This window comes from Oncorhynchus mykiss, chromosome 30, assembly GCF_057628025.1.
Source record: "Oncorhynchus mykiss isolate SJ-2025 chromosome 30, ASM5762802v1, whole genome shotgun sequence".
In the NCBI taxonomy this organism is placed as follows: Eukaryota; Metazoa; Chordata; class Actinopteri; order Salmoniformes; family Salmonidae; genus Oncorhynchus; species Oncorhynchus mykiss.
In genome coordinates this window covers 31,091,802-31,119,579 of record NC_143051.1, presented here as the reverse complement: position 1 = coordinate 31,119,579, position 27,778 = coordinate 31,091,802, and the positions used below count along the sequence as shown (strand labels likewise).

Genomic DNA, 27,778 nt, shown 5'->3' with positions numbered 1-27,778 from the left:
TTAGCTCGGTTACCTTAGCTTTCTTTGGAACAGGAACAATGGTGGCCCTCTTGAAGCATGTGGGAACAGCAGACTGGGATAAGGATTGATTGAATTTGTCCGTAAACACACCAGCAAGCTGGTCTGCGCATGCTCTGAGGACGCGGCTGGGGATGCCGTCTGGGCCTGCAGCCTTGCGAGGGTTAACACGTTTAAATGTTTTACTCACGTCGGTTGCAGTGAAGGAGAGACCTCAGGTTTTGGTAGCACGCCGTGTCAGTGGCACTGTATTGTCCTCAAAGCGGGCAAAGAAGTTATTTAGTCTGTCTGGGAGCAAGACATCCTGGTCTGCAACGGGGCTGGTTTTCTTTTTGTAATCCGTGATTGACTGTAGACCATGCCACATACCTCTTGTGTCTGAGCCGTTGAATTGCGACTCTACTTTGTCTCTATACTGACGCTTAGCTTGTTTGATTGCCTTGCGGAGGGAATAGCTACACTGTTTGTATTCGGTCATGTTTCCGGTCACCTTGCCCTGGTTAAAAGCAGTGGTTCGCGCTTTCAGTTTTGCGCGAATGCTGCCATCAATCCACGGTTTCTGGTTTGGGAATGTTTTAATAGTTGCTATGGGTACGACATCGCCAATGCACTTTCTAATGAACTCGCTCACCGAATCAGCGTATTTGTCAATGTTGTTGTTGGACACAATGCGGAACAAATCCCAATCCACGTGATCGAAGCAGTCTTGAAGAGTGGAATCAGATTGGTCGGACCAGCGTTGAACAGACCTGAGCGCGGGAGCTTCTTGTTTTAGTTTCTGTCTATAGGCTGGAAGCAACAAAATGGAGTCGTCGTCAGCTTTTCTGAAAGGAGGACGGGGGAGGGCCTTATATGCGTCGCGGAAGTTAGAATAACAATGATCCAGGGTTTTACCAGCCCTGGTTGCCCAATCGATATGCTGATAGAATTTAGGGAGTCTTGTTTTCAGATTAGCCTTGTTAAAATCTCCAGCTACAATGAATGCAGCCTCAGGATATGTGGTTTCCAGTTTACATAGAGTCAAATAAAGTTTGTTCAGGGCCATCGATGTGTCTGCTTAGGGGGGAATATATACGGCTGTGATTATAATCGAAGAGAATTCCTTTGGTAGATAATGCGGTCGATATTTCATTGTGAGGTGTTCTAAGTCAGGTGAACAGAAGGACTTGAGTTCCTGTATGTTGTTATGATCAGTTTCCAAGGAACGTGAAGCGAGGCGGCCATCTCTGTCGGCGCCGGAAGTGAAATCATTAGGGTGTCCATTGGTGGGTGTGGCTTCTTGTTTCAGTTTCAGGCCTATCCCGCCGCCTTTTACATGACACATGGGTCCTGTTCAGTAGGGAGAAAACGTCCTGAAACATTTTGAAACTGAGAGATGCTGCCAGAACTTGCCCAACATGAACACAGACTTTTGTTTTCCATGTGTCCTATTGAACACAACTCTGGTGGGAGGAATCTCTTCAGTTGGCAGACATCCCCATATGACATACATGAATATGAGCTGCACTTCACTTGAATTTCCAAGTGTGTTGATACCATTGTTAGGAAGACACATCATGTTGAATGAGACATTGACATTCATCTGTATTCATCAGTATCTGTATTCATTCATAGACCCAAGGAGAGGTCAGTGAGATATAGAGAATGACTCATTCTAGAGGCTGACTTGACTCCATACAGAAGTCAGAATGTCTCTTACCATATAACATGATTGCCTTTACAGTAAACAAGTGAACAGTCACAAACAACTATGTATTCCGTAGCCTACACTGTAATATAGTCCCTTTAAACCTATTAGTGAGCAAATTGGTCTGTTTACACAAAAAAACAAATTGAACTTCCATGACAATTCCCATGACAACGGCATGCATAATTCAGGGCTTTTATTTATTTAGTTGTTTATGCATTTGCATCGGTGGCTTTTTGTGAATGCAGTATGTGAGTGTTTTTACTGTAAGTACATGAACATTCTTTACGCTAAGTGTGTATAGTGTAGTTCACCTCCCAGTTTTCCTTGCTGCTGAGTTGTTTTACATAGAACTCGCAGGAGAAAAGGAGAAATAATGAGGCTCTTGAGGCGTCATTATAGCTGTGATCAGTGCCGCCGTACAGCAGTGTCTGTCAACCGCACACAAGCACGCAATGCACACGCAATCCACACATTCATGATCTCTACAGTCTGGACAATGATTGGCTAAATCAGGTGTGTTATTGCAGGACTGGAGTGATAGCCTGCAGACTCAGTAGTGCTGGAGATCCCTGCTCTATAGTGTGCACTGATGATTTGTATGCAGAACCTTACATACACCCCGGCCCCTGATGGAGCAAGACCGCATGACGCGTGCTGAATACTACACTCTTCACAGACACAGACACGCTTTTTCAGAGGCTTCCATCCCTCACCACATTACCGTACATGACAATAACGGGTGTCCATTAACTGGAAAACACTCTCACACTGTATACCAGGCTCCGTGTTTCTTAGTGTGTGTGTGTGTGTGTGCCAGTGTGTGAACGCACATCCTCTTCTCATCTGCTCCGGGGTGAACTCGGAATTCCAAACAGCTCCCGCTGTTGCCAGGGCCACCCAAATGAGAGAGGGAGAGGACAGTGAAGGAAAGACAGAATATTATTGGGGAAAATGGCTTAATCTGAATAAAATGGTTTAAATTGAAGGAGAGGGCGAAGGAAACCATGTTTTCATGGTAGTCAACATGCATAGTAATGTAGTAAACAAAAGTAACATTACAGACAAAGTTTAAACATTAGCAACAAGACAGAGAACCCACTGCTTTACTCAAAGATAGACATTGTGCCTCTGTCAATCAGTTCCTGAGAAAATGTGACCAGCATCACCAAACCTTAATCTACCTACACCATCAGTAGATAACGGATAGCACTTACCTGGGCATAAGGGTACCCATATGTGCAGGATAAATTGCTGTTAAAAGTTTAGGCCAATGATAGTTCTAAGGCAAGCCTGTCAAAAACTATTATAGGCTTGTTTTTTTTTAAACTTTTGACATTGCAGCCTTTACTGAAGTTCAGTTATAACAAGGTAGAGCTGTCACAGGTTAGTATTTGGACTCATTACAACACTAATTACGGTGTGTATGTGTGTGTGTGAGACTACAGGGCTGGTGAAGAGGCCTCAGAGAACGAGCCAGTATTAAAGCGACTATAAGCCTTGTCCAAGCCAGAACGACACAAATTATTGTCGCATTCTAATAGGTAACTTACAAAGTGGGGTTTAGAAAGAAATCAAATCCAATTTTATGAGTCACATGCGCCGATTACAACCGGTGTAGGTAGACCTTACTGTGAAATGCTCACTTACGAGCCCCTAACCAACAATGCAGTTTAAAAAAAATACATACAAGTAATTAAAGAGCAGCAGTAAAATAACAATAGCGAGATTATATACAGGGGTTGAGGACTATATACAGTTAGTTGAGGTAATATTTACATGTAGGTAGAGTTATTAAAGTGACTATTCATAGATACCGGTAATAACAACAGAGAGTAGCAGTGGTTTAATAGGGGGGGGCATTGCAAATAGTCTGGGCGGCAATTTGATTAGATGTTCAGGAGTCTTATGGCTTGGGGGTAGAAACTGTTTTAGAAGCCTCTTGGACCTAGACTTGGCGCTCCGGTACCGCTCGCAGTCCAAATTGAAGTCAGTGGTGTTGTGTGTTTTCCAAAATGCGCCGTGTAAACATGGTGTAAAACATATAAGTCATTGCAGTAGGATTACAGCAACTTCAACTTCCTCATCTGACAAGGCCCCAAGAAACATGAACAGGGACAAACTGAAATCCTTTGATCCTACCACATTTATCAATTTCATCCATTTAAGGTTTATTTGTGTTTTGAACCTCTTTTTCCTGCTTTTTAGCACATCTTTTTGACAGCCTTTCATGTTCTCACTTTAGGCAGAGAGTGATGCTTTTTGATGGTATCCTACCTTGTGTCATATCTCACGTGTTCTTCATTTGTTTGTTTTAGGCAGTTTTTAAAAAGTTCAGATCTTCCTGTTTAATAAGGCTTTCAACCCATCAGTGTTGAAGAAATAGGGTTTATAACGATGGAAGGGAAATGATCAGATCAAATGAATAACCTTTCTCTGTTCTGTCCCTCTTTCTCTTCCGCCATCCTTCTCAGACGTGTCCCCGGTGCTGGCGGGCTTCCTGGGCGCCGGGGTCCTGGTGGTCTCAGTCACGGTGGCCGTCTTCCTCTGGACCTGCTGCCAGCGTCGCTACCGTCAGATGACGGGCAGCTACAAGCTCCAATCAGGACCCTGCGACCAGGCCGTGGATCCGCCCTACAAGTTCATCCACATGCTCAAGGGAATCAGCATCTACCCGGAGACACTTAGTAACAAGAAGATAGTCCGTGTGGGTCGACGCCCGGGCTCCTCGCGAAATGGCAGCGGATCTGGCGTCGAGTGGGGTCGTAATGGTGAGCGAGGAAGAGGGGGAGGAGGAAGGGTGATGCTAGTGGACGTCGACCCAGAAACGGGCCTGCTCAACAGCTCCACCAACCTGCAGATGAGCCACCTACTTCCCCCTGCTGGACAGCCTAGGTTAGAGAAGGCGCTGCCCATCCGCTCCGACTACTGCTGCCTGGAGAGCAGCTCCAGGGTTAACAGCAGCAGCAGTAGCAGTGACGCCAGCAAGACAGCCTCGCCCTTTACCCCGTGTCAGGGGGAGGGCAACACCATGCCGCCCGCTGCCCTAGGTACCCTCAGCCTGGTCGTGGACTACAACTTCCCCAAGAAGGCTCTGGTGGTGACCATTGTTGGCGCCCATGGTCTGCCCGCCGTGGACGAGCAGGCAGGTAGCTCGGACCCCTACGTGAAGATGACCATACTGCCAGAAAAGAAGCACCGGGTCAAGGTGAGTCTGGTTCCTCTTGAGGTTTCTTCCTACCTACAGGGTTGTTCCTTTCCACTGTTTTCTTTGATTTGCTTTGTTGAGGGTTTAGGTGTTTGGGGTTGCAGTCCCAATTAGGCTAATACTGTTATTATTTAATTATTTGAATTATCATTACAGATTTAGATCAAAATAAGATGACGCCATATGTTTTTATTATTGCAAACATGAGGCAAGAAAAGTTTGAAGAGCCCTGCATTATCCCTGTTACAGTGCCTTGCGAAAGTATTCGGCCCCCTTGAACTTTGCGACCTTTTGCCACATTTCAGGCTTCAAACATAAAGATATAAAACTGTATTTTTTTGTGAAGTGGGACACAATCATGAAGTGGAACGACATTTATTGGATATTTCAAACTTTTTTAACAAATCAAAAACTGAAAAATTGGGCGTGCAGAATTATCCAGCCCCTTTACTTTCAGTGCAGCAAACTCTCTCCAGAAGTTCAGTGAGGATCTCTGAATGATCCAATGTTGACCTAAATTACTAATGATGATAAATACAATCCACCTGTGTGTAATCAAGTCTCCGTATAAATGCACCTGCACTGTGATAGTCTCAGAGGTCCGTCAAAAGCGCAGAGAGCATCATGAAGAACAAGGAACACACCAGGCAGGTCCGAGATACTGTTGTGAATAAGTTTAAAGCCGGATTTGGATACAAAAAGATTTCCCAAGCTTTAAACATCCCAAGGAGCACTGTGCAAGCGATAATATTGAAATGGAAGGAGTATCAGACCACTGCAAATCTACCAAGACCTGGCCGTCCCTCTAAACTTTCAGCTCATACAAGGAGAAGACTGATCAGAGATGCAGCCAAGAGGCCCATGATCACTCTGGATGAACTGCAGAGATCTACAGCTGAGGTGGGAGACTCTGTCCATAGGACAACAATCAGTCGTATATTGCACAAATCTGGCCTTTATGGAAGAGTGGCAAGAAGAAAGACATTTCTTAAAGATATCCATAAAAAGTGTTGTTTAAAGTTTGCCACAAGCCACCTGGGAGACACACCAAACATGTGGAAGAAGGTGCTCTGGTCAGATGAAACTAAAATTGAACAATGCAAAACGTTATGTTTGGCGTAAAAGCAACACAGCTCATCACACTGAACACACCATCCCCACTGTCAAACATGGTGGTGGCAGCATCATGGTTTGGGCCTGCTTTTCTTCAGCAGGGACAGGGAAGATGGTTAAAATTGATGGGAAGATGGATGGAGCCAAATACAGGACCATTCTGGAAGAAAACCTGATGGAGTCTGCAAAAGACCTGAGACTGGGACGGAGATTTGTCTTCCAACAAGACAATGATCCAAAACATAAAGCAAAATCGACAATGGAATGGTTCAAAAATAAACATATCCAGGTGTTAGAATGGCCAAGTCAAAGTCCAGACCTGAATCCAATCGAGAATCTGTGGAAAGAACTGAAAACTGCTGTTCACAAATGCTCTCCATCCAACCTCACTGAGCTCGAGCTGTTTTGCAAGGAGGAATGGGAAAACATTTCAGTCTCTCGATGTGCAAAACTGATAGACATACCCCAAGCGACTTACAGCAAAAGGTGGCGCTACAAAGTATTAACTTAAGGGGGCTGAATAATTTTGCACGCCCAATTTTTCAGTTTTTGATTTGTTAAAAAAGTTTGAAATATCCAATAAATGTCGTTCCACTTCATGATTGTGTCCCACTTGTTGTTGATTCTTCACAAAAAAATACAGTTTTATATCTTTATGTTTGAAGCCTGAAATGTGGCAAAAGGTCGCAAAGTTCAAGGGGGCTGAATACTTTCGCAAGGCACTGTATTTGTTATTGTAAAAGATAGTGTTAGTGTCACTGTAACTGTTTAAGTGCTACTGTCACAATAGCAACCAGACTGAAATAAAAGCGATTGCTCTGCAGACCCGCGTTCTGAGGAAGACCCTGGAGCCAGTATTTGACGAGACGTTTACGTTCTACGGCGTGGCCTACAGCGCACTGCCTGACCTCACGCTGCACTTCCTGGTGCTTAGCTTTGACCGCTTTGCCCGTGATGATGTCATCGGGGAGGCGGCGGTACCCCTGGCAGGGGTGGACCCCAGCACGGGACGAGTCCACATCACCCAACAGATCAGCAAGAGACACATCCAGGTGAGGGATGGGGAGGAGGGGGTGGATGGAGGGAGGGAAGAGAGAAGACATTACCTTGATTTATTACCTTTATTTAGATAGGTTATTAACAACACATTCCTTCTGTTTTACAGTAATGGCCTGACAATAGACCCATCCTAGTTAGAGAAGGAAAGGAGGGAGAGAGAGAGAGAGAGAGGGGAAACTGGGTGATGGAGGAGGATTTTTATTTTTTATTAAAAATACATTTCAGAGGAATAAAGGTGAGGGATGGAGGATAGATGATGAAATATACTCTAGAATGAAGGACCGATGAAGAGAGGATGAAAGGGAGGGAGGGAAGGGGTGTGGTAAAAGATAGAAATTCATAGAGAGATGAGTAGACAGAATTTGAGGATAGAGGGAGGAGTTGGAAAGGTGAGGATGGAGAAAGGGGGAGTGGGAGGAAGGAGAGAGAGGAGGTTAGGATGGATAGGATGAGCAGTTACTGGGCTTTTATGGCCAGCAACACTAGAGATGAAGGGGGAGGGATAAGGAGAGCGAGTGGAGAGAGAGAAAGAAAGATGGAGAGAGAGAAGAGACTGACTAATCATAGCTGGTTTCTAGCACAGGGTTAGCAGAAGGGTGATACATTTGCTAAATAAATGTCTACAGATTGAAATATGAAATGGTGTAAATAATATAATAACCAATCCTGGCTTGTTGCTTTTTGGCTATTGCATATGTATTATTGCAAACAACCAATCTTTCTCTCATTTAATTATTATCACACACGCATGCACTCCCAAACACTCCACACACACACACGTGCAGCTGAAACATATCTGGGAGGCTGGTCTCTTTGTGTGTGTGTGTATTGATTGGAGGCCCATTAGGCCCATAAAAGTGGAGAGAGACTGGTGTTATTTCTGACTGTAGGAAGACATCCATCATGGTCAGCACCGGAAACAAAAGCCTCTTCCCCACATCATTAAACATGATCCATATAAGGCAGAGGGAGGGAGAGTGGGGTAGAGGGAGAGCAGAAAGACAGAGTAGGGGGGGCGGACAGACAGAGGAAAGGAGGGGTGTGAGAGAGCAGAGGGGTGGTATAGAAAGAGGAGAGAGAGAGAGAGAGGGTGATGGAAAGAGAAATAGAGGGGGGGGGGGGCTACTCCGATTGACAAGAAAGGGCCCCATCCATAACACACACGCAGAGAGAAGGAGGGAGGGACAGAGAGAAAGAGGCCTGCACTATATGAGAAAGACCTCCGCCCAACACAATCTGCACTGAAAAAATGATCAATATAAAGAAACCTGCACTGAATGCATACTGCACACAGCCAGACTCACACACAGAGAGAGACCCGGTACAAAGTCTGCACTGATTAGACCATATGGCTGTTAGGACAGACCGTAAATAAGCTACACACCATTACGTTCCCACAGAGACATTAAAACATATTCATATCATCTCTAGAACTCATGCAGTACACACAGCTACTCTTCGAAGACCGCAGACACGCACATGCACTCACACAGTCATGCACACACGCGTGTAAACACATTACAGGCATAAGTATCATTCCCAGTGCCACTGTACGCCTGTCAAGCGAGACAGTGCAGATGTGTACACACATGCATAATATCTTCCTCCATTATTTGTGCTATTTTCTACATTGTACAACAATAGTGAAGCAATCAAAACTATGAAATAACACATAAAAAAGCGTTAAACAAAATATATTTTATATTTGAGATTCTTCAAAGTAGCCACCCTTTGCCTTGATGACAGCTTTGCACATCTTGGCATTCTTTCAACCATCAACCAGCTTAATGAGGTTTTCACCTGGAATGCATTTCAATGAACAGGTGTGCCTTGTTAAGAGTTTTTATTTGTGGAATTTCTTTCCTTAATGCGTTTGAGTCAGTTAGATGTGTTGTGACAAGGTTGAGGTGGTATACAGCAGATAGCCCTATTTAGTAAAATACCAAGTCCATATTATGGCAAGAACAGCTCAAATAAGCATTACTTTAAGACATGAAGGTCAGTCAATCCAGAAAATGGCACAAACTTGGAACGTTTCTTCAAGTGCAGCCGCAAAAACCATCAAGCATTATGATGAAACTGGCTCTCATGAGGACTGCCACAGGAATGGAAGACCCAGAGTTACCTCTGCTGCAGAGGATAAGTTCATTAGAGTTACCAGCCTCAGATATTCGGCCCAAATAAATGGTTCAGAGTTCAAGTAACAGACACATCTCAACATCAATTGTTCAGAGGAGACTGCGTGAATCAGGCCTTCATGGTCGAATTGCTGCAAAGAAACCACTACTAAAGGACACAAATAAGAATAAGAAACTTGCTTGGGCCAGGAAACACTAGCAATGGACATTAGAATGGTGGAAATCTGTCCTTTGGTCTGATGAGTCCAAATTTGATATTTTTGACTCCAACCGCCGTGTTTTTGTGAGACGCAGAGAATGTGATTTTATTTTATTAGGATCTCTTTTAGTCCCCATTTGGACTAATCTTCCAAGAGTCCTTAACAGTAAAATACAATTTCTAATACAAACACACTTTCACATATAACACACTATTACAAACATACATAATACACTAGCATAATGACCCAATAAATACTCAATCTAAAAAAATATATTGAATATACATCTACTATAGTCCCACAACATTTCTATATACTATATTTAAATAGTATCCTAGTATTTAGGGAATGTCTGTCTCTTACCAACTGAATACCATTGTGAATAGAACTTGGCCGTTTTAAAATATGTACAGTGCCTTGCGAAAGTATTCGGCCCCCTTGAACTTTGCAATCTTTTGCCACATTTCAGGCTTCAAACATAAAGATATAAAACTGTATTTTTTTGTGAAGAATCAACAACAGGTGGGACACAATAATGAAGTGGAACGACATTTATTGGATATTTCAAACTTTTTTAACAAATCAAAAACTGAAAAATTGGGCGTGCAAAATTATTCAGCCCCCTTAAGTTAATACTTTGTAGCGCCACCTTTTGCTGCGATTACAGCTGTAAGTCGCTTGGGGTATGTCTCTATCAGTTTTGCACATCGAGAGACTGACATTTTTTCCCATTACTCCTTGCAAAACAACTCGAGCTCTGTGAGGTTGGATGGAGAGCATTTGTGAACAGCAGTTTTCAGTTCTTTCCACATATTCTCGATTGGATTCAGGTCTGGACTTTGACTTGGCCATTCTAACACCTGGATATGTTTATTTTTGAACCATTCCATTGTAGATTTTGCTTTATGTTTTGGATCATTGTCTTGTTGAAAGACAAATCTCCATCCCAGTCTCAGGTCTTTTGCAGACTCCATCAGATTTTCTTCCAGAATGGTCCTGTATTTGGCTCCATCCATCTTCCCATCAATTTGAACCATCTTCCCTGTCCCTGCTGAAGAAAAGCAGGCCCAAACCATGATGCTGCCACCACCATGTTTGACAGTGGGGATGGTGTGTTCAGCTGTGTTGCTTTTACGCCAAACATAACGTTTTGCATTGTTGCCAAAAAGTTCAATTTTGGTTTCATCTGACCAGAGCACCTTCTTCCACGTTTGGTGTGTCTCCCAGGTGGCTTGTGGCAAACTTTAAACAACACTTTTTATGGATATCTTTAAGAAATGGCTTTCTTCTTGCCACTCTTCCATAAAGGCCAGATTTGTGCAATATACGACTGATTGTTGTCCTATGGACAGAGTCTCCCACCTCAGCTGTAGATCTCTGCAGTTCATCCAGAGTGATCATGGGCCTCTTGGATACATCTCTGATAAGTCTTCTCCTTGTTTGAGCTGAGAGTTTAGAGGGACGGCCAGGTCTTGGTAGATTTGCAGTGGTCTGATACTCCTTCCATTTCAATATTATCGCTTGAACAGTGCTCCTTGGGATGTTTAAAGCTTGGGAAATCTTTTTGTATCCAAATCCGGCTTTAAACTTCTTCACAACAGTATCTCGGACCTGCCTGGTGTGTTCCTTGTTCTTCATGATGCTCTCTGCGCTTTTAACGCACCTCTGAGACTATCACAGTGCAGGTGCATTTATACGGAGACTTGATTACACACAGGTGGATTGTATTTATCATCATTAGTCATTTAGGTCAACATTGGATCATTCAGAGATCCTCACTGAACTTCTGGAGAGAGTTTGCTGCACTGAAAGTAAAGGGGCTGAATAATTTTGCACGCCCAATTTTTCAGTTTTTGATTTGTTAAAAAACTTTGAAATATCCAATAAATGTCGTTCCACTTCATGATTGTGTCCCACTTGTTGTTGATTCTTCACAAAAAAATACAGTTTTATATCTTTATGTTTGAAGCCTGAAATGTGGCAAAAGGTCGCAAAGTTCAAGGGGGCCGAATACTTTCGCAAGGCACTGTATATTATAAAATAAAATAAGCATGTTTTTTTCAATTATCTTTTCGATTGATGACCAACCAAGAACACTGCGCATGACTGCAACAGAAGAACCATATCTCCGCCTTGAAACAATCCTTGCTGCTTTATTCTGTGCATTCTGCAGCCTCCTAACTTCACTAGATGATGCATTTCCCCAGACCACCGAACGGATGATCTTCGCATGTGTGGTTCCAACTGTGAAGCATGGAGGAGGAGCTGTGATGGTGCTTTGCTGGTGACACAATCTGTAATTGATTTAAAATTCAAGGCACACTTAACCAGCATGGCTACCACAGCATTCTGCAGCGATACGCCATCCCATCTGGTTTGCACTTAGTCCCACTATCATTTGTTTTTTAACATGGCAATGACCCAACACACCTCCAGGATGTGTAAGGGCTATTTGACCGAGAAGGAGCGTGATGGAGTGCTGCATCAGGTGACATGGCCTCGACAATCACCCAACCTCAACCCAATTGAGATGGTTTGTGATGAGTTGGACCGCAGAGTGAAGGAAAAGCAGCCAGCTCAGCATATGTGGGAACTCCTTCAAGAAAAGCATTCCAGGTGAAGCTGGTTGAGAGAATGCCAAGAGTGTGCAAAGCTGTCATCAAGGCAAAGGATGTCTATTTTAAATCATGTCAAATATAAAACACTTTTTTTGGTTAATGCATGATTCCATGTTTTATTTCATAGTTTTGATGTCTTCACTATTATTCTACAATGTAGAAAATAGTAAATAAATAAACCCTTGAATGAGTAGGTGTGTCCAAAATTTGGACTGGTACTGTACACATTTCATCTCCATGCAGTCACACTATTTCACACCCCTCTCCCTCATATGGAGGTTTGTAAGTGCATACTTCCACCATCTCCTCTCCCTTTCTCCCTCTATTTCCATTTTTTCCCCTGTCTCATCTTCCTTTCTCTTCCTCTTTGTTCTCTACCCCCTCATCTCTCGCTCTCCTCCTTATCTCTTATCTAAATTGAATTCCCTCCTATTTTAGTGCAACCTTAAGGGGTTTAGAGACAGGATGGAATCGATCTTCCAGAGAGAGGGAGAGAAGGAACAAGACATAAATAGGAGAGGGAGAGAGATTAGTCTGAGTAAATGAAAAAGAGGAGACATAGGTATCTGCTGATGGAGTGAAAGAGGCGAAAGAGAGCAATAGCACTGACTAGATGAAGAAGACAAAAGTGAGTACAGGAGATTGATGGATGATCCGGCAGTAGGGGATGAATTGGGGGGGGGGGGGGGGGAGAGAAAGCAAGATGGCACTGTGGGGGGAAAATGGCCAGACCATAAGTCCAGAGGAGACGTCCATTAAACTTTTATCTGCGGGGGAACTTAAGTGGAGGGGGAAAGCTTAAATGGCTGAATTGGGGGGGGGGCGTCACACTCATTACGACAGAAGTAGCTCACACACTTAGTGGTGGTTCATAAAAGCTATTATCCGTTTAGAACATAAAATGCATATTTTGAGCATGGCCATTGTGATTCTCCATCATTCTACAGTAGCGCTTAAACGCTTCAAAACTCCCATTCAGCACAAGCCGTCCAAAATGACACTTTGGTTTATATGGCGGCATTAGCTCCTAGCGCTGTTATGACTGTGCTTTGCAGCAAGAACCATCCATGAAAGAAAAAAAAACTGCACCATTTACTTGTACTTTAGATTAAAATGTCAGGGAACTAAGCGACGCCAAACATGATGGGTAATTTCTGCATCTCACACTGCAGTGAATCTTTGGCATGTTAATTTATGTACTCAAAAAGGTAATTTTAAGTATAAAATGCATCATTTACTTTATAAAATAGTCAAAAAGGAAAAAATATTAAAATGTTAGGGAACTGAGCTATTGTACACTACAAATGGTTGTGTACAGACCAGTAGTTTCAGACTATTTTTATGTGTTTTTTTGTAGAGCAGAGCTCCCCTGCCACTAGTGGCGATTCTAAATGAAGTGTGGCATTTAGTCTTGCTCACTAATGAAAAAGCTACCGATACACGGTATTGGAGACAATTAGGAGGCTATCTATTTCCGTCATACTTTGTATGCAGATGGTAGCAAATTTACACGCACACACATTACACACAGACACACGTCTCGGCCTCGGTAATTCTCTATTTCTCCGTTCTAAATTCAAGCTCAGCCTTAGGCTAACCTCCCGCAGCGCGTTGCCATGGTGACACCTAGACGTAGTATAGGAATTGACGCTCCTTGAAAGAGAGCTAGACATATGAAAGCAGTTAAAAAGAGTGGGACGGAGAGAAACTAAGAGATGAACAGAAAGAGGTCTATATACAGTACCAGTCAAAAGTTTGGACACACCTACTCATTCAAGGGTTTTTCTTTATTTCTACTGTTTTCTACATTGTAGAATAATAGTGAGGACATCGAAACTATGAAAGAACACAAATGGAATCATGTAGTAACGAAAAAGTGTCGATTGGGTTGAGGTCGGGTGATTGTGGAGGCCAGGTCATCTGATGCAGCACTCCATCACTCTCCTTCATGGACAAAAAACCCTTACACACCCTGGATGTGTGTTGTGTCATTGTCCTTTTGAAAAACAAATGATTGTCCCACTAAGAGCAAACCAGATGTGGTGTATCGCTGCAGAATGCTGTGGTAGCCATGCTGGTTAAGTGTGCCTTGAATTCTAAATAAATCACGACAGTGTCACCATCAAAGCACCGTCACATCTCCTCCTCCGTGCTTCACGGTGTGAACCACACATGTGGAGATCATCCGTTCAACTACTCTTCGTCTCACAAAGACACGGCGGTTGGAACCATAAATCTCAAATTTTACTCATCAGACCAAAGGACAGATTTCCACTGGTCTACTGTCCATTACTCGTGTTTCTTGGCCCAAGCATGTCTCTTCTTCTTATTGGTGTCCTTTAGTATAATTTTTTTTTTTCAGCAGCAATTTAACCATGAAGGCCTGATTCACACAGTCTCCTCTGAACAGTTGATGTTGAGATGTGTCTGTTACTTGAGCTCTGAACCATTTATTTGGGCTGCATTCTGAGGTGCAGTTATTCTAATGAACTTATCCTCTGCAGCAGAGGTAACTCTGGGTCTTCCTTTCCTGTGGCGGTCCTCATGAGAGCCAGTTTCATCATAGTGCTTGATGGTTTTTACTACTGCACTTTAAATTTCAAAGTTCTTGAAATTTCCCGCATTGACTGACCTTCATGTCTTAAAGCAATGATGGACTGTTGTTTGTTTGAGCTGTTCTTGCCGTATTATCAACTTGGTCTTTTACCAAATAAGGCAATCTTCTGTATACCACCCCTACCTTTTCACAACACAACTGATTGGCTCAAACACACATCAACAACAAACTAGAATGGTCCAAACACACCAAGACAGTCGTGAAAAGGGCACGACAAAGCCTTTTCCCCCTCAGGAAACTAAAAAGATTTGGCATGGGTCCTGAGATCCTCAAAAGCTTCTACAGCTGCAACATCGAGAGCATCCTGATTGGTTGCATCACTGCCTGGTACGGCAATTGCTCGGCCTATGACTGCAAGGCACTACAGGGGGTAGTGCGTACGGGCCAGTACATCACTGGGGCTAAGCTGCCTGCCATCCAGGACCTCTACACCAGACTGTGTCAGAGGAAGGCCCTAAAAATTGTCAAAGACCCCAGCCACCCCAGTCATAGACTGTTCTCTCTACTACCGCATGGCAAGCGGTACCGAAGTGCCAAGTCTAGAACAAAAAGGCTTCTCAACAGTTTTTTCCCCCAAGCCATAACACTCCTGAACAGGTAATCAAATGGCTATCCGGACTATTTGCATTGTGTGCCTCCACCCAACCCCTCTTTTTACGCTGCTGCTACTCTCTGTTTATCATATATGCATAGTCACTTTAACTATACATACTATCTCAATTGGGCCGACCAACCAGTGCTCCCGCACATTGGCTAACCGGGCTATCTGCATTGTGTCCCACCCACCACCCACCAACCCCTCTTTGCTACTCTCTGTTCATCATATAGGCATAGTCACTTTAACCATATCTACATGTACATACTACCTCACTCAGCCTGACTAACCGGTGTCTGTATGTAGCCTCGCTACTTTTATAGCCTCGCTACTGTTTATAGCCTGTCTTTTTATTGTTGTTTTATTTCTTTACTTACCTATTGTTCACCGAATACCTTTTTTGCACTATTGGTTAGAGCCTGTAAGTAAGCATTTCACTTCACTGTAAGGTCTACCTACACCTGTTGTATTCGGCGCACATGACAAATATAAACTTTGATTTGATTTGAAGGAAAGAAATTCCACAAATTAACTTGAGGCAAACCTGTTCAATGAAATGCATTCCAGGTGACTACCTCATGAAGCTGGTTGAGAGAATGCCAAGAGTGTGCAGAATCTCAAATATAATATATATTTTGATTTGTTAAACACTTTTTTTGTTACTACATGATTCCATGTGTTATTTTAAAAAATGTATGTCTTCACATTTATGCTAGAATGTAGAAAATATTAAACATAAAGAAAAACCCTTGAATGAGTAGGTGTGTCCAAACTTTTGGCTGGTACTGTATATTAGTTTGACTGTCATTATGTATGAATTGTGTGCATACCGGAAGTGTAGGTGGATGGGTGGGTTATGGAGGTTTGTCTGCCATATTCTTGTGCAAGGCAGGTTTTGTGTGTATGTGTGTACTTTATGGGTACTTTGTGTGTGTGTAATGTACAGTGCCTTCAGAAAGTATTCACACCCCTTGCCTTTTTCCACATTTTGTGCTCCAGCCTGAATTTAAAATGGTTTAAATTGAGATTTTGTGTCACTGATTTACACACATACCACATCAAAGGGAAGTTGTGTCTATAGAAATGTTTATAAATTAATAAAAAATTAAATGTCCTGATTCAATAAGTATTTAACCCTTTTGTTATGGCAAATCTATATAGGTTCAGGAGTAAAAATGTGCTTAACAAGTCACATAATTAGTTGCATGGACTCATACTCATACTTTTTAAATGACTAACCCATCTCTGTACATACAATTATCTGTAAGGTCAGTTAGAGTTTAATGGCTGTGATAGGAGATAACTGAAGATTGATCAACAACATTGAAGTTACTCCACAATACTAACATACAGTTGAAGTTGGAAGTTTACATACACCTTAGCCAAATACATTTAAACTCAGTTTTTCACAATTCCTGACATTTAATCAGAGTAAAAATTCTTAGGTCAGTTAGGATCACCACTTTATTTTAAGAATGTGAAAAGTTAGAATAATAGTAGAGTGATTTATTTCAGCTTTTATTTATTACATCACATTCGCAGTGGGTCAGAAGTTTACGTACAATCAATTAGTATTTTGTAGCATTGCCTTTAAATTGTTTAACTTGGGTCAAACGTTTTGGGTAGCCTTCCACAAGCTTCCCACAATAAATTGGGTGAATTTTGGCCCATTCCTCCTGACAGAGCTGGTGTAACCGAGTCAGGTTTGTAGGCCTCCTTGTTCGCACACGCCTTTTCAGTTCTGCCCACAAGTTTTCTATGGGATTGAGGTCAGGGCTTTGTGAAGGCCACTTGAATACCTTAGACTTTGTTGTCCTTAAGCGATTTTACCACAACTTTGGAAGTATGCTTGGGGTTATTGTCCATTTGGAAGACCCATTTGCGACCAAGCTTTAACTTCCTGACTGTCTTGGGATGTTGCTTCAATGTATCCACATAATTTTCCTACCTCATAATGCCATCTATTTTGTGAAGTGCACTACTCCCTCCTGAAGCAAAGCACCCCCACAACATGATGCTGCCACCTCCGTGCTTCACGGTTGGGATGGTGTTCTTCGGCTTGCAAATCAAATTTATTTATATAGCCCTTCGTACATCAGCTGATATCTCAAAGTGCTGTACAGAAACCCAGCCTAAAACCCCAAACAGCAAGCAATGCAGGTGTAGAAGCACAGTGGCTAGGAAAAACTCCCTAGAAAGGCCAAAACCTAGGAAGAAACCTAGAGAGGAACCAGGCTATGTGTGGTGTCCTCTTCTGGCTGTGCCGGGTGGAGATTATAACAGAACATGGCCAAGATGTTCAAATGTTCATAAATGACCAGCATGGTCGAATAATAATAAGGCAGAACAGTTGAAACGGGCAAGGAGTCATCATGTCAGATAGTCCTGAGGCATGGTCCTAGGGGCTCAGGTCCTCCGCGAGAGAGAAAGAGAGAATTAGAGAGAGCACACTTAAATTCACACAGGACACCAAATAGGACAGGAGAAGTACTCCAGATATAACAAACTGACCCTAGCCCCCCGACACAAACTACTGCAGCATAAATACTGGAGGCTGAGACAGGAGGGGTCAGGAGACACTGCAAGCATCCCCCTTTTTCCTCCAAACATAACAATGGTCATTATGGCCAAACAGTTCTGTTTTTGTTTCATCAGACCAGAGGACATTTCTCCAAAAAGTGTGATCTTTGTCCCCATGTGTAGTCGCAAACTGTAGGCTGGCTTTTGTTAATGGCGGTTTTGGAGCAGTGGCTTCTTCCTGGCTGAGCGGCCTTTCAAGTTATGTCGATATAGGACTCATTTTACAGTGGTTGTAGATACTTTTGTACCTGTTTCCTTCAGCATCTTCACAAGGTCCTTTGCTATTGTTCTGGATTGATTGCACTTTTCGCACCAAAGTATGTTCACATCTAGGAGACAGAACGTGTCTCCTTCCTGAGCAGTATGATGGCTGCGTGGTCCCATGGTGTTTTATACTTGCGTACTATTGTTTGTACAGATGAACGTGGTACCTTCAGTGGTTTGGAAATTGCTCCCAAGGGTGAGCCAGACTTGTGGGTGGAGGTCTCCAATTCTTCCAATTTATCTGAGGTCGGCTGATTTCTTTTGATTTTCCCATGATGTCAAGCAAAGAGGCACTGAGTTTGAAGGTAGGCCTTGAAATGCATCCAGAAGTACACCTCCAATTGACTCAAATTATGTCAATTAGCCTATCAGAAGCTTCTAAATCCATGACATCATTTTCTGGAATTTTCCAAGCTGTTTAAAGACACAGTCAACTTAGTGTATGTAAACTTCTGACCCACTGGAATTGTGATTAAATGAAATAATCTGTCTGTAAACAATTGTTGGAAAAATGACTTGTGTCATGCACAAAGTAGATGTCCTAACCAACTTGTCAAAACTATAGTTTGTTAACAAGAAATTTGTGGAGTGGTTGAAAAACGAGTTTTAATGACTCCAACCTAAGTGTATGTAAACTTCTGACTTCAACTGTACATGACTGTGAAAAGAAGGAAGCCTCTACAGAATAAAAATATTCCAAAACGTGCATCCTGTTTGCAATAAGGCACTAAAGTAATATTTTCAAGCATTTGGTGGCTGCATCATGTTATGTGTATGCTTGTCATCGGCAAGGACTAGGGAGTTTTTTATGGTAAAAATAAACAGAATAGAGCTAAGCACAGGCAAAATCATAGAGGAAAACTTGGTTCAGTCTGCTTTCCAACAGATACTGGGAGACAAAATCACCTTTCAGCAGTACAATTACCTAAAACACAAAGTGGATTTGCTTACCAAGATGTCATTGAATGTTCCTGAGTGTTCTTAAGTTTTGACTTAAATTGGCTTAAATCTATGGCAAGACTTGAAAATGACTGTCTAGCAATAATCAAGAACCAACTTGACAGAGCTTCAAGATTTTTGTGTGCAATCCAAATGTGCAAAGCTCTTAGAGATTTACCAAGAAAGACTCACAGCTGATTCAATGGTGATTCTAACATGTATTGACTCAGGGGGTTAAATACTTATCTAATCGATATGTTAGTGTTTTATTTTCCATTATTTGTCCCCCAAAAAATCACATTTTTCTTCTACTTTTACATTAAGAGTATTTTGTGTAAATAGTTCATATGAAAATCCATTCTAATCCCACTTTGTAACACAGCAAAATGTGGAAAAGGTCAAGGGGTGTGAATACTTTCTGATGGCACTGTATGTGTCTAACTGTGTTCTTCCCGCTGTGTGTGTGTGCATCTACATTCTAACCCTGTGCTCTCTCTGCAGTGTGTGAGCCGTGGGGAGCTACTGGTGTCTCTGTCCTACCAGCCTGTCACTCACAGGCTCAATGTGGTGGTGCTGAAGGCCAAACACCTGCCCAAGATGGACATCACTGGCCTATCAGGCAGTAAGTACTACGCACACACACACAAACACACAAACAAACACACACACACACATCTCACCCACTTTCCCCTCTATCCATCCCTCACAGACCCCTATGTGAAGGTGAACGTGTTCTACGGCTGCAAGCGCATTGCCAAGAAGAAGACGCACGTGAAGAAGTGCACCCTCAACCCCGTTTTCAACGAGTCATTCATCTACGATGTACCCGCCGAGCTGCTGGCCGACATCTCTGTGGAGTTCCTGGTGGTCGACTTCGACCGTACCACCAAGAATGAAGTGGTGGGCCGCCTGGTGCTAGGCGGCCAGAGCCTCATGCACACTGGGGTCACCCACTGGAGAGAGGTCTGCGACAACCCCCGCCGGCAGATTGCCAAGTGGCACAACCTGGGCGAGTATTAGGACGGCTCAGAAAAATACCTGATGTTCAAAAATCGTGCAATTTCTCGGAGTGGATATTCTGTCGAAAAACCACCACCCCCACTACTATTTCAAACCTATTATCTTAGAAAATGAAAGAATGAAATAAAACCCTTCCTGCCTGAAGTAAAGACACCCAACTAGACCACCGGAACCCCACCCAGCATGGACATGTATGGTTGGACCAGTCACTTCTATGAAAAATTCCTGCAACCATTGAGACAACCACGGGGGCTGAGAGAAATCTGACCAGACTTTCAGGAATCACTGACCACAAAAGACTTGATTGAAGATTTCAAAACCAAAATCTGAATTTTGTATATATATATTATATATACGTATATATGCAAATCTATATACGTATATATAATATATATATATATATGTGTGTGTATGTATGTATATATGTATGTATATATATATATATATATATATATGTATGTATGTATATATATATATATATATATATGTATGTATATATATATATATATATATATATATGTATGTATGTATATATATATATATATATATATATATATATATATATATATATATATATATATATCCACACACACATTTGAATGTATACACAAATATATAGCCTTCACATTCAATACTGTTAGCGAGATCCGGTTGGGTGGGTGTGTGAAGGGGCTGTGGTTCCTCCAATCAGAGTTCACAACAGAGAGTGCATCACAACCCTACCCCTGACCCCCCCCCTCCTCCAGCCCCCGCCACCCATAGGTATAAACATTCCTTTACTTGCATGCTTGAACAAGTTCAAAATAAAACACACCTGGGAAGGAAGAATACAGTAGGTAATACTCTCTCTTAATCTTAACCAGGGCTGCATTTCAAACTCATAAAAGACACCCTCCTCCACTTACCTTCACCTTTGCCCTTGGGGGAACCCCCGTGGCCATCTTTGTCATTGGTCCAAATGATTAGCCAATGAAGGGAAGTTGGCAACGTAAGCCCCTCAGCCCTCGTTTCTGATTGAGTTTGCGAGTGTACAATTATGTTCACTCTGGGCCTGAAACGCCCCATAATTCAATTCACGACGATTGTACATCCGCTAAGAACAGTCAGACAAAACTTAAAACCAACATTAATATGGAGAAGTCAACATACAAGTGTAAGTAAAAAGAATGTACATAAGTTAGAAATTGTGCTACTAGTGCACATGACGGCTCAAACACGTATCATAAAAGTAATGGTGTTTTCGTTTGGTTAGCTTTTTGGATACGGTAACTTGCGCACTTAACGTTCTCTGACTTCACACTTTTACATTGTCATTCTCCATTTACCTGATATAACTTAGTAGAGGATGGCTAACATTCCATGTCTGCGGATGCGTTGTCTTAATTGACTGTAGCGCATATAAGGCACACACAACAGTTCCATGATGACTGAAAACACACAACCGTGGGGTGAACGAGTGACACATTTCCTGGGAAAGAACGTTCCATTTCAAATGAATTACTTCTTCCCTTGTCCTGCAAGTGTCAACTCGTCAAGACGTCATGATACGTCATCGGAAGCGTCCACTTAAATGTGTCTTTTGTGTGTGTTTGAGTGTGTTTGAAGTGTTTGAAATGCAGCCCTGGTGTACCAATTCCCTTTAAATCAGGAAGTATCGCCTGGTACTGCACAGGATTGGGGGGGGTTTATGTTAATTAGAGAGTGTGCTTAATTTATATTGCGATGGGGCAGTTTAAGGTAGGGAAAACATTTTTTTAACAGGAGTGGTAATATTAGAGGCATGGTTAAATTATGGGGCAGTATGGGGTACTATATTTAAGTAATAAGGCACGAGGGGGTGTGGTATATGGCCAATATACCACGGCTAAGGGCTGTGGTATATTGGCCGCGATGCGTAGTGCCTAAGAACAGCCCGTAGCCGTGGTATATTGGCCATATACCACAAACCCCTGAGGTGCCTAATTGCTATTATAAACTGGTTACCAACGTAATTAGAGCAGTAAAAATAAAGGTTTTGCCATACCCGTGCAATACAGTCTGACATACCACGGCTGTCAGCCAATCAGCATTCAGGGCTCGACTCACCCAGTTTATAATACAGTATTTACCGGGGATAATACAGTTGTTGCTAAGTGTTTTAAGTTATATTCAGGTAAGGCTATGGGGCTGTCTTGATGATATTTATCACTACTTATGTTTCTTTTTTTCTATGTGGATCATATGTTTCATCAGTAAGCTCACATGCAGCAACAATATCCATGAAAGTCAATAGTCAAACTGCATGTGTCAGAGCTTTTGCATGCACAGTGTAACATGGGCTTGAGTTCAAGCCAGCTCTCTTAGAGACAGGTACAAAATGGAGACATTCATTTTGTGGGGCAGATTCATACCAACAGTGTCATAACAATCAGACATGATTCACTTTCAGTTCACGTACATGTTGGAAAACCTGTGTTCAGTATATTACAATGTGTCTATGACAAGTGCATTGTGGAGCTAATCAAAACAGTTTCATCTAAATTGAGGGGATGGAATAGAACTCTGCCACGTCTCAGTGATATCCCTTCACTGAACCCTCCCTCAGTAGCAGACAAGGTTAGTGGATTGGGTCTGTCCCATTACAGTAAATGGATGATTTCTGGTTTTACTTTGTGACTCCTGTTGCTCTCACTCTCATTTGATTGGTGCATTTACTTTTTAGACCTGATGCAATTGGTTGAGATAAGGCTGTAGCCATGTAGCATGGGTATCTATAATTCACTGGACCTTAATGTACCGAAAGCTGCTGTTTATAGTACATCTGTTGTCATAGTGACCAAAGGACCATTAGTGTATCTTTAACTTTGTGTCTGTATCACCAATTTTACCAGTATAACCAATTTTTATCAGAGTGAGCTTTGTCGTTTATATGCTGTTCCACAGTGGCCACTTGACCCTGTATACACTTGCCTGGCAGTGCATTACTCCTGTTAATTTATGTGAATAAATCATGAATTCAAATTATTAGAATTTATAGCCATGCTACTGGTAACAGCTCAGTATATCCTCGTTTGAACTCTGCATCTTAAGAATTGTACATTCATTTTTTTCAATATATTTTGTGTGTGGTGAATATGCGTGAGAATTTCAAATGTTAGTCTCCTGCAATGTCACAACCACTGAACTCATCAAAGATGTCCGTGCCGTCAGCTCTCGTTCTGGGTGCCTTTCTTCTCCCCGAGATCTCTCTCTCTGTTTATCACCGCTGTTGCTCCGCGGCACTGCCCCCATTGTCATTATTAATTTATTTATTTTACTCTGATAGTCAATAGCAATCAAAGGAAGTCAAGCTGTCACCGCACGCTATGTCTCTTTGCTGTGTGTGTACACTGCTAACCTCTTAACTTGAATGCTGCATGTCCCTACACACAGGTAAACATTGTACACAATCCGCTTCACTGGCCACTGAGGTGCTCAAACTGCATCCCTACAAACTGGCTTTAATGCGAGTTTGATCTAACTTGAGCTAGCAAACACAACATTAGTGTTTGTTATAACATTATTTGCGTGGCGTTGTCACTCAGTAAGCTTCTTTTCCTAATGCTTGGCGTATCACAGCAACGGCCATAGCGCTTATGGCGCTGGAAGTGGTTAAGTGGGCAGTTGTGTCCTTTCCTATAAAAGTAATCACATCCCATAAGGAACTGAGTAGGCAGGACTCACATCTAGGCTGCACACTGAACATTTTGGATGTCTGATCACACTTTGAAAAGCCCACAGCAACCTTTGTTTTTATCACTGGTTGAGTTGACCAAACTTTCTTTGCTACGGAACTAGATTTGTTTTTTGCTCTCTTTTGCTACTTTTTGAAGAAAAAAAATCGATTTGTACATATTGTAACATAGGAGGCTAATATCTTGTTGTTTTTGCTATTGTAACGGCTTTCTTCTGTGGACGAAGGAGAGGACCAAAGCGCAGCGTGGTTAGTGTTCATCATGTTTAATAAAGACGATAAACGTGAACACTACAAAATACAAAACAACAAATGTGAAAAATCAAAACAGTTCTGTCTAGTGCAGACACACGAAGACAGAAGACAACCATCCACAAAACCCAACACAAAACAGGCTACCTAAATATGGTTCACAATCAGAGACAATGACAAACACCTGCCTCTGATTGAGAACCATATCAGGCCAAACATAGAAACGGGAAAACTAGACGCACAACATAGAATGTCCACTCAGCTCATGTCCTGACCAACACTAAAACAAAGAAAACACAAAAGAACTATGGTCAGAACGTGACAGCTATCAAATTGCCATATGAATTGGTCTTAGTTAGCCCCCTCACACACATTTATTTTAGTAAAAAGGTACACTTTCCCAGTTCAGTTCTTGACATCCTGCTCATTTCATGTCCTTAGTCCTATAGTTTCCCCTCTCACAGCCGTGAGAAATTCATATACTGAACAAAAATAGAAACGCAACATGTATCAAAGATTTTACTGAGTTACAGTTCATATGAGGAAATCAGTTAATTGAAATAAATGAATTTAGCCCTAATCTATGGATTTCAAACGACTTGGAATACAGATGCATCTGTTGGTCACAGACACCTTAAAAAAATAATAGGCCTCACTTGGGCCTCGGGATCTCATCACTGTGTTTTTGTGGGATTCAAATTGCCATCGATAAAATGCAATCGTGTTCGTTGTCCGTAGTTTATGCCTGCCCATACCATAACCCCACCGCCACCATGGGGCACTCTGTTCACAACATTGACATCAGCAAACTGCTTGCCCACACGCGCCATACATGTGGTCTGGGGTTGTGAGGCCAGTTGGACATACTGCCAAGTTCTCTAAAACGATGCTTATGGTAGAGAAATAAACATTCCATTCTCTGGCAACAGCCCTGCTGAACATTAATGCAGTCAGCATGCCGATTGCACGCTCCCTCTAAACTGTGGCATTGTGTTGTGTGACAGAACTGCACATTTTAGAGTGGCCTTTTATTGTTCCCATCATAAGGTGCACCTGTGTAATGATCAGTCTGTTTAATCAGCTTCTTGATATGCCACACCTGTCAGGTGGATGGATTATCTTGGCAAAGGAGAAATGCTCACTAACAGGGATGTAAACAAATGTGCACAAAACTGGAGAAGAATAAGCGTTTTGTGCATATGGAACATTTCTGTGATCTTTTATTTCAGCACATTAAACATGGGACCAACACTTTACATGTGTTTTTATATTTTTGTTCAGTGTAGATACATGCACAGTATCTTCAGTTTCCATCAAAACTAATATTTCAAGGTAACTTGTTGAAACAAAATGCAATTTTCATTAAGAATCACTGTGTCCCAGGAGCCATTTCAGTCTTTTGGTTTCATAATGTTTGGCTGATAATAATCACAACAGCCGCACAGGTTTTGATGAAGAGAGATTATTTTCCAACTGTAGTTTTTTCCAATTCAGAGTAATGTCCTGTGACTATGATTTTGTATTTGTAGGAGGCTTGCAGTCTGGGGCACAATTTAATAATGTGGATATGAGAGCCGTTGGAGTGAGGCAAAAATTGCATTAGCTCTTAACACCGTAACCCCAACCTGGTCTTAGCTTGGGCACAGAGGTGCTGGGCAGTAGCCTGGATGTGTGTGTGTGTGTGTGTTTGCATTAACCATATGGACCCCTGAAGACAGGCTTCTATGCCCCCATTTCTAGTGTGAGCACAGACATAAAGCACATCAGTCTCACCACTGAAAGGCCAATGGGTTGTAGTCCACTGTTTGGTCAACTTTGCCCAGGAGGTGCTAACATGGTTGCTGAGGAATGATGTGATGTTATCTTTATTCATTGCTCTGGCAGTGATGGAGAGTTAAACAATGTATCTAGTGTGGAGTGTTCAGGCTCCTAACTATAACTTCACTAATAGGGGTTGCGTTCAATATTCTAAAAGTGTTAAAAAGTGGAGCATATTTGAAAGGCGAAAGGAGAATGACAGTATCTTAGCATTGCGGGCCTAATTCTGTAGAAAAAGATGGCTGTCATATGTCGGTTGGTTGGTTGGTAAGGACACCAGTGTTTTTTTAGCCTCATGTCTGTGCATGACAGATAATTACTGTGAGAGGTGAGAAGTTTGGCTACAACATTGTGAGTTCTGTTCATGACAGGAAGGTTTAGTCAAGATCAAATCAAGATGTATCATAATTGCAAGTTAACTTATTTTAGAAAACAAATCACGTACGTTCTCCCATTTCTTTATGCTTTGAAAGATTTTCCAGTTTCCTATTTCTATGTTCTCACTGTTTATTTTCTGACTTTACTTTGAGACACAGGTTGTGTATATTACAGGTGCCTGTGATCAATATTCAACAGTTTCCTCCTCTTGTGAGCGTTTTCCTTTGTAAATAGCACAGAAAGCACCCTGCAAAGATCAGCAACGATGTTCCATATCACTGAATAATCCAAAACAAAATGATGTGATACAAAATGCTCCGTCTTTGTTACCCTCTGTTTTGCTGGCCTCACCCTGAACCCACAGCATAAATAAGCCTATTTTATAGATATCTACATTTAAATACCGTATATCCTTGTGTAAATTACTGTTTGTTCCCAAGCACTATCAGGCAGATGCACTGCCGCCTGTCCTTAAAGTATGTGATTGTTCCCCCTGGAATGGCAAAGGGTTCTCCCCTCGCTGTAAATGTGTTCCATTGTTGGGGTGCCCTCCCTCTTCCTATCCCTTGGCCCGCACTGAATCCACACTCCTTCATTTCCCTTTCAGCACCTTCTTTTCCTCCATTGACAACCCAACCCTCTCTTTCGTGTGTTGTGGGGGGGGGGGGTAGCCTCACGGTTAAGAACGTTGGGCCAGTAACCCGAAAGGTTGCTGGTTCGAATGCCCGAGACGACTGGGTGAAAATATGTTTATGTGCCGTTGAGCAAGGCACTTAACCTTAATTACTCCTGTAAGTCGCTCTGGATAAGAGCATCTGCTAAATGACTGAAATGTCAAATGTAAATAAAAAGAGAACAAGGAATTGATTCATTGGTTATGAGTATCCCATTGGCTATCATTGATTCACCGCCTCAGTCAGAACTGTATGTTGTGTGGGTGAAATGCAAAATAAGACAAGTAGTCTGAACTGGGTTTAAACTGCATAATGCTATGAAGTCTATGCTAAATATATTACACTAATGCTGACTTGTTGAATTTGTTAACACAACGAATGTGCAAATAAAAAAAATAACTGATACACTATTTCTGAGTCCTTTTGCTAAGTCACCTGGGCAGACACACGACAAGCTCACTGATGTCTCTCTGGATAAGAGCGGCTGCTAAATTACCAAATTGTAAATGCATAATTTTCTCAGACACAAACTCTGTGTTCTCGGACACAAATGTCTGAATACATATATATACACACACACACAAACACATATTACACATTTTTTCCCAATACGCTACAGATGACAAGATTTACAGCATGAGAATATCCAGTAGCCTATAATTGTCTGGCCTAGCTAATTAAGATCAAACAATGCACAGGAAGCACACAGCAAATAGGGACATACAGTTAACTGCCAAAATAAAGGAAATGGTAACATAGTGTCTTAAAAGGGCGTTGGGCCACCACTAGCCAGAAATGCTTCAATGCACCTTGGCATAGATTCTACATGTCTGGAACTCTATTGGAGGGATTCAACACCATTCTTCCATGCCAAATTCCATCATTTGG

The 27,778-nt window shown here is 42.1% G+C and overlaps 1 protein-coding gene across 1 annotated transcript in view; it reads left to right on the top strand.

Moving 5' to 3' along the window:
* LOC110488275 (synaptotagmin-11) overlaps window positions 1-27,300 on the top strand; it is a 39,693-nt gene extending 12,393 nt beyond the window's left edge. Inside the window, exons 2-5 of the mRNA XM_021560435.3 lie at window positions 4,180-4,913; window positions 6,851-7,078; window positions 19,538-19,658; window positions 19,746-27,300. Coding sequence (XP_021416110.3) covers window positions 4,180-4,913; window positions 6,851-7,078; window positions 19,538-19,658; window positions 19,746-20,056 — 1,394 coding nt within the window. The 3' untranslated portion in view covers window positions 20,057-27,300. The remainder of the gene's footprint in view (window positions 1-4,179; window positions 4,914-6,850; window positions 7,079-19,537; window positions 19,659-19,745) is intronic.
* Window positions 27,301-27,778: the final 478 nt, after the last annotated feature.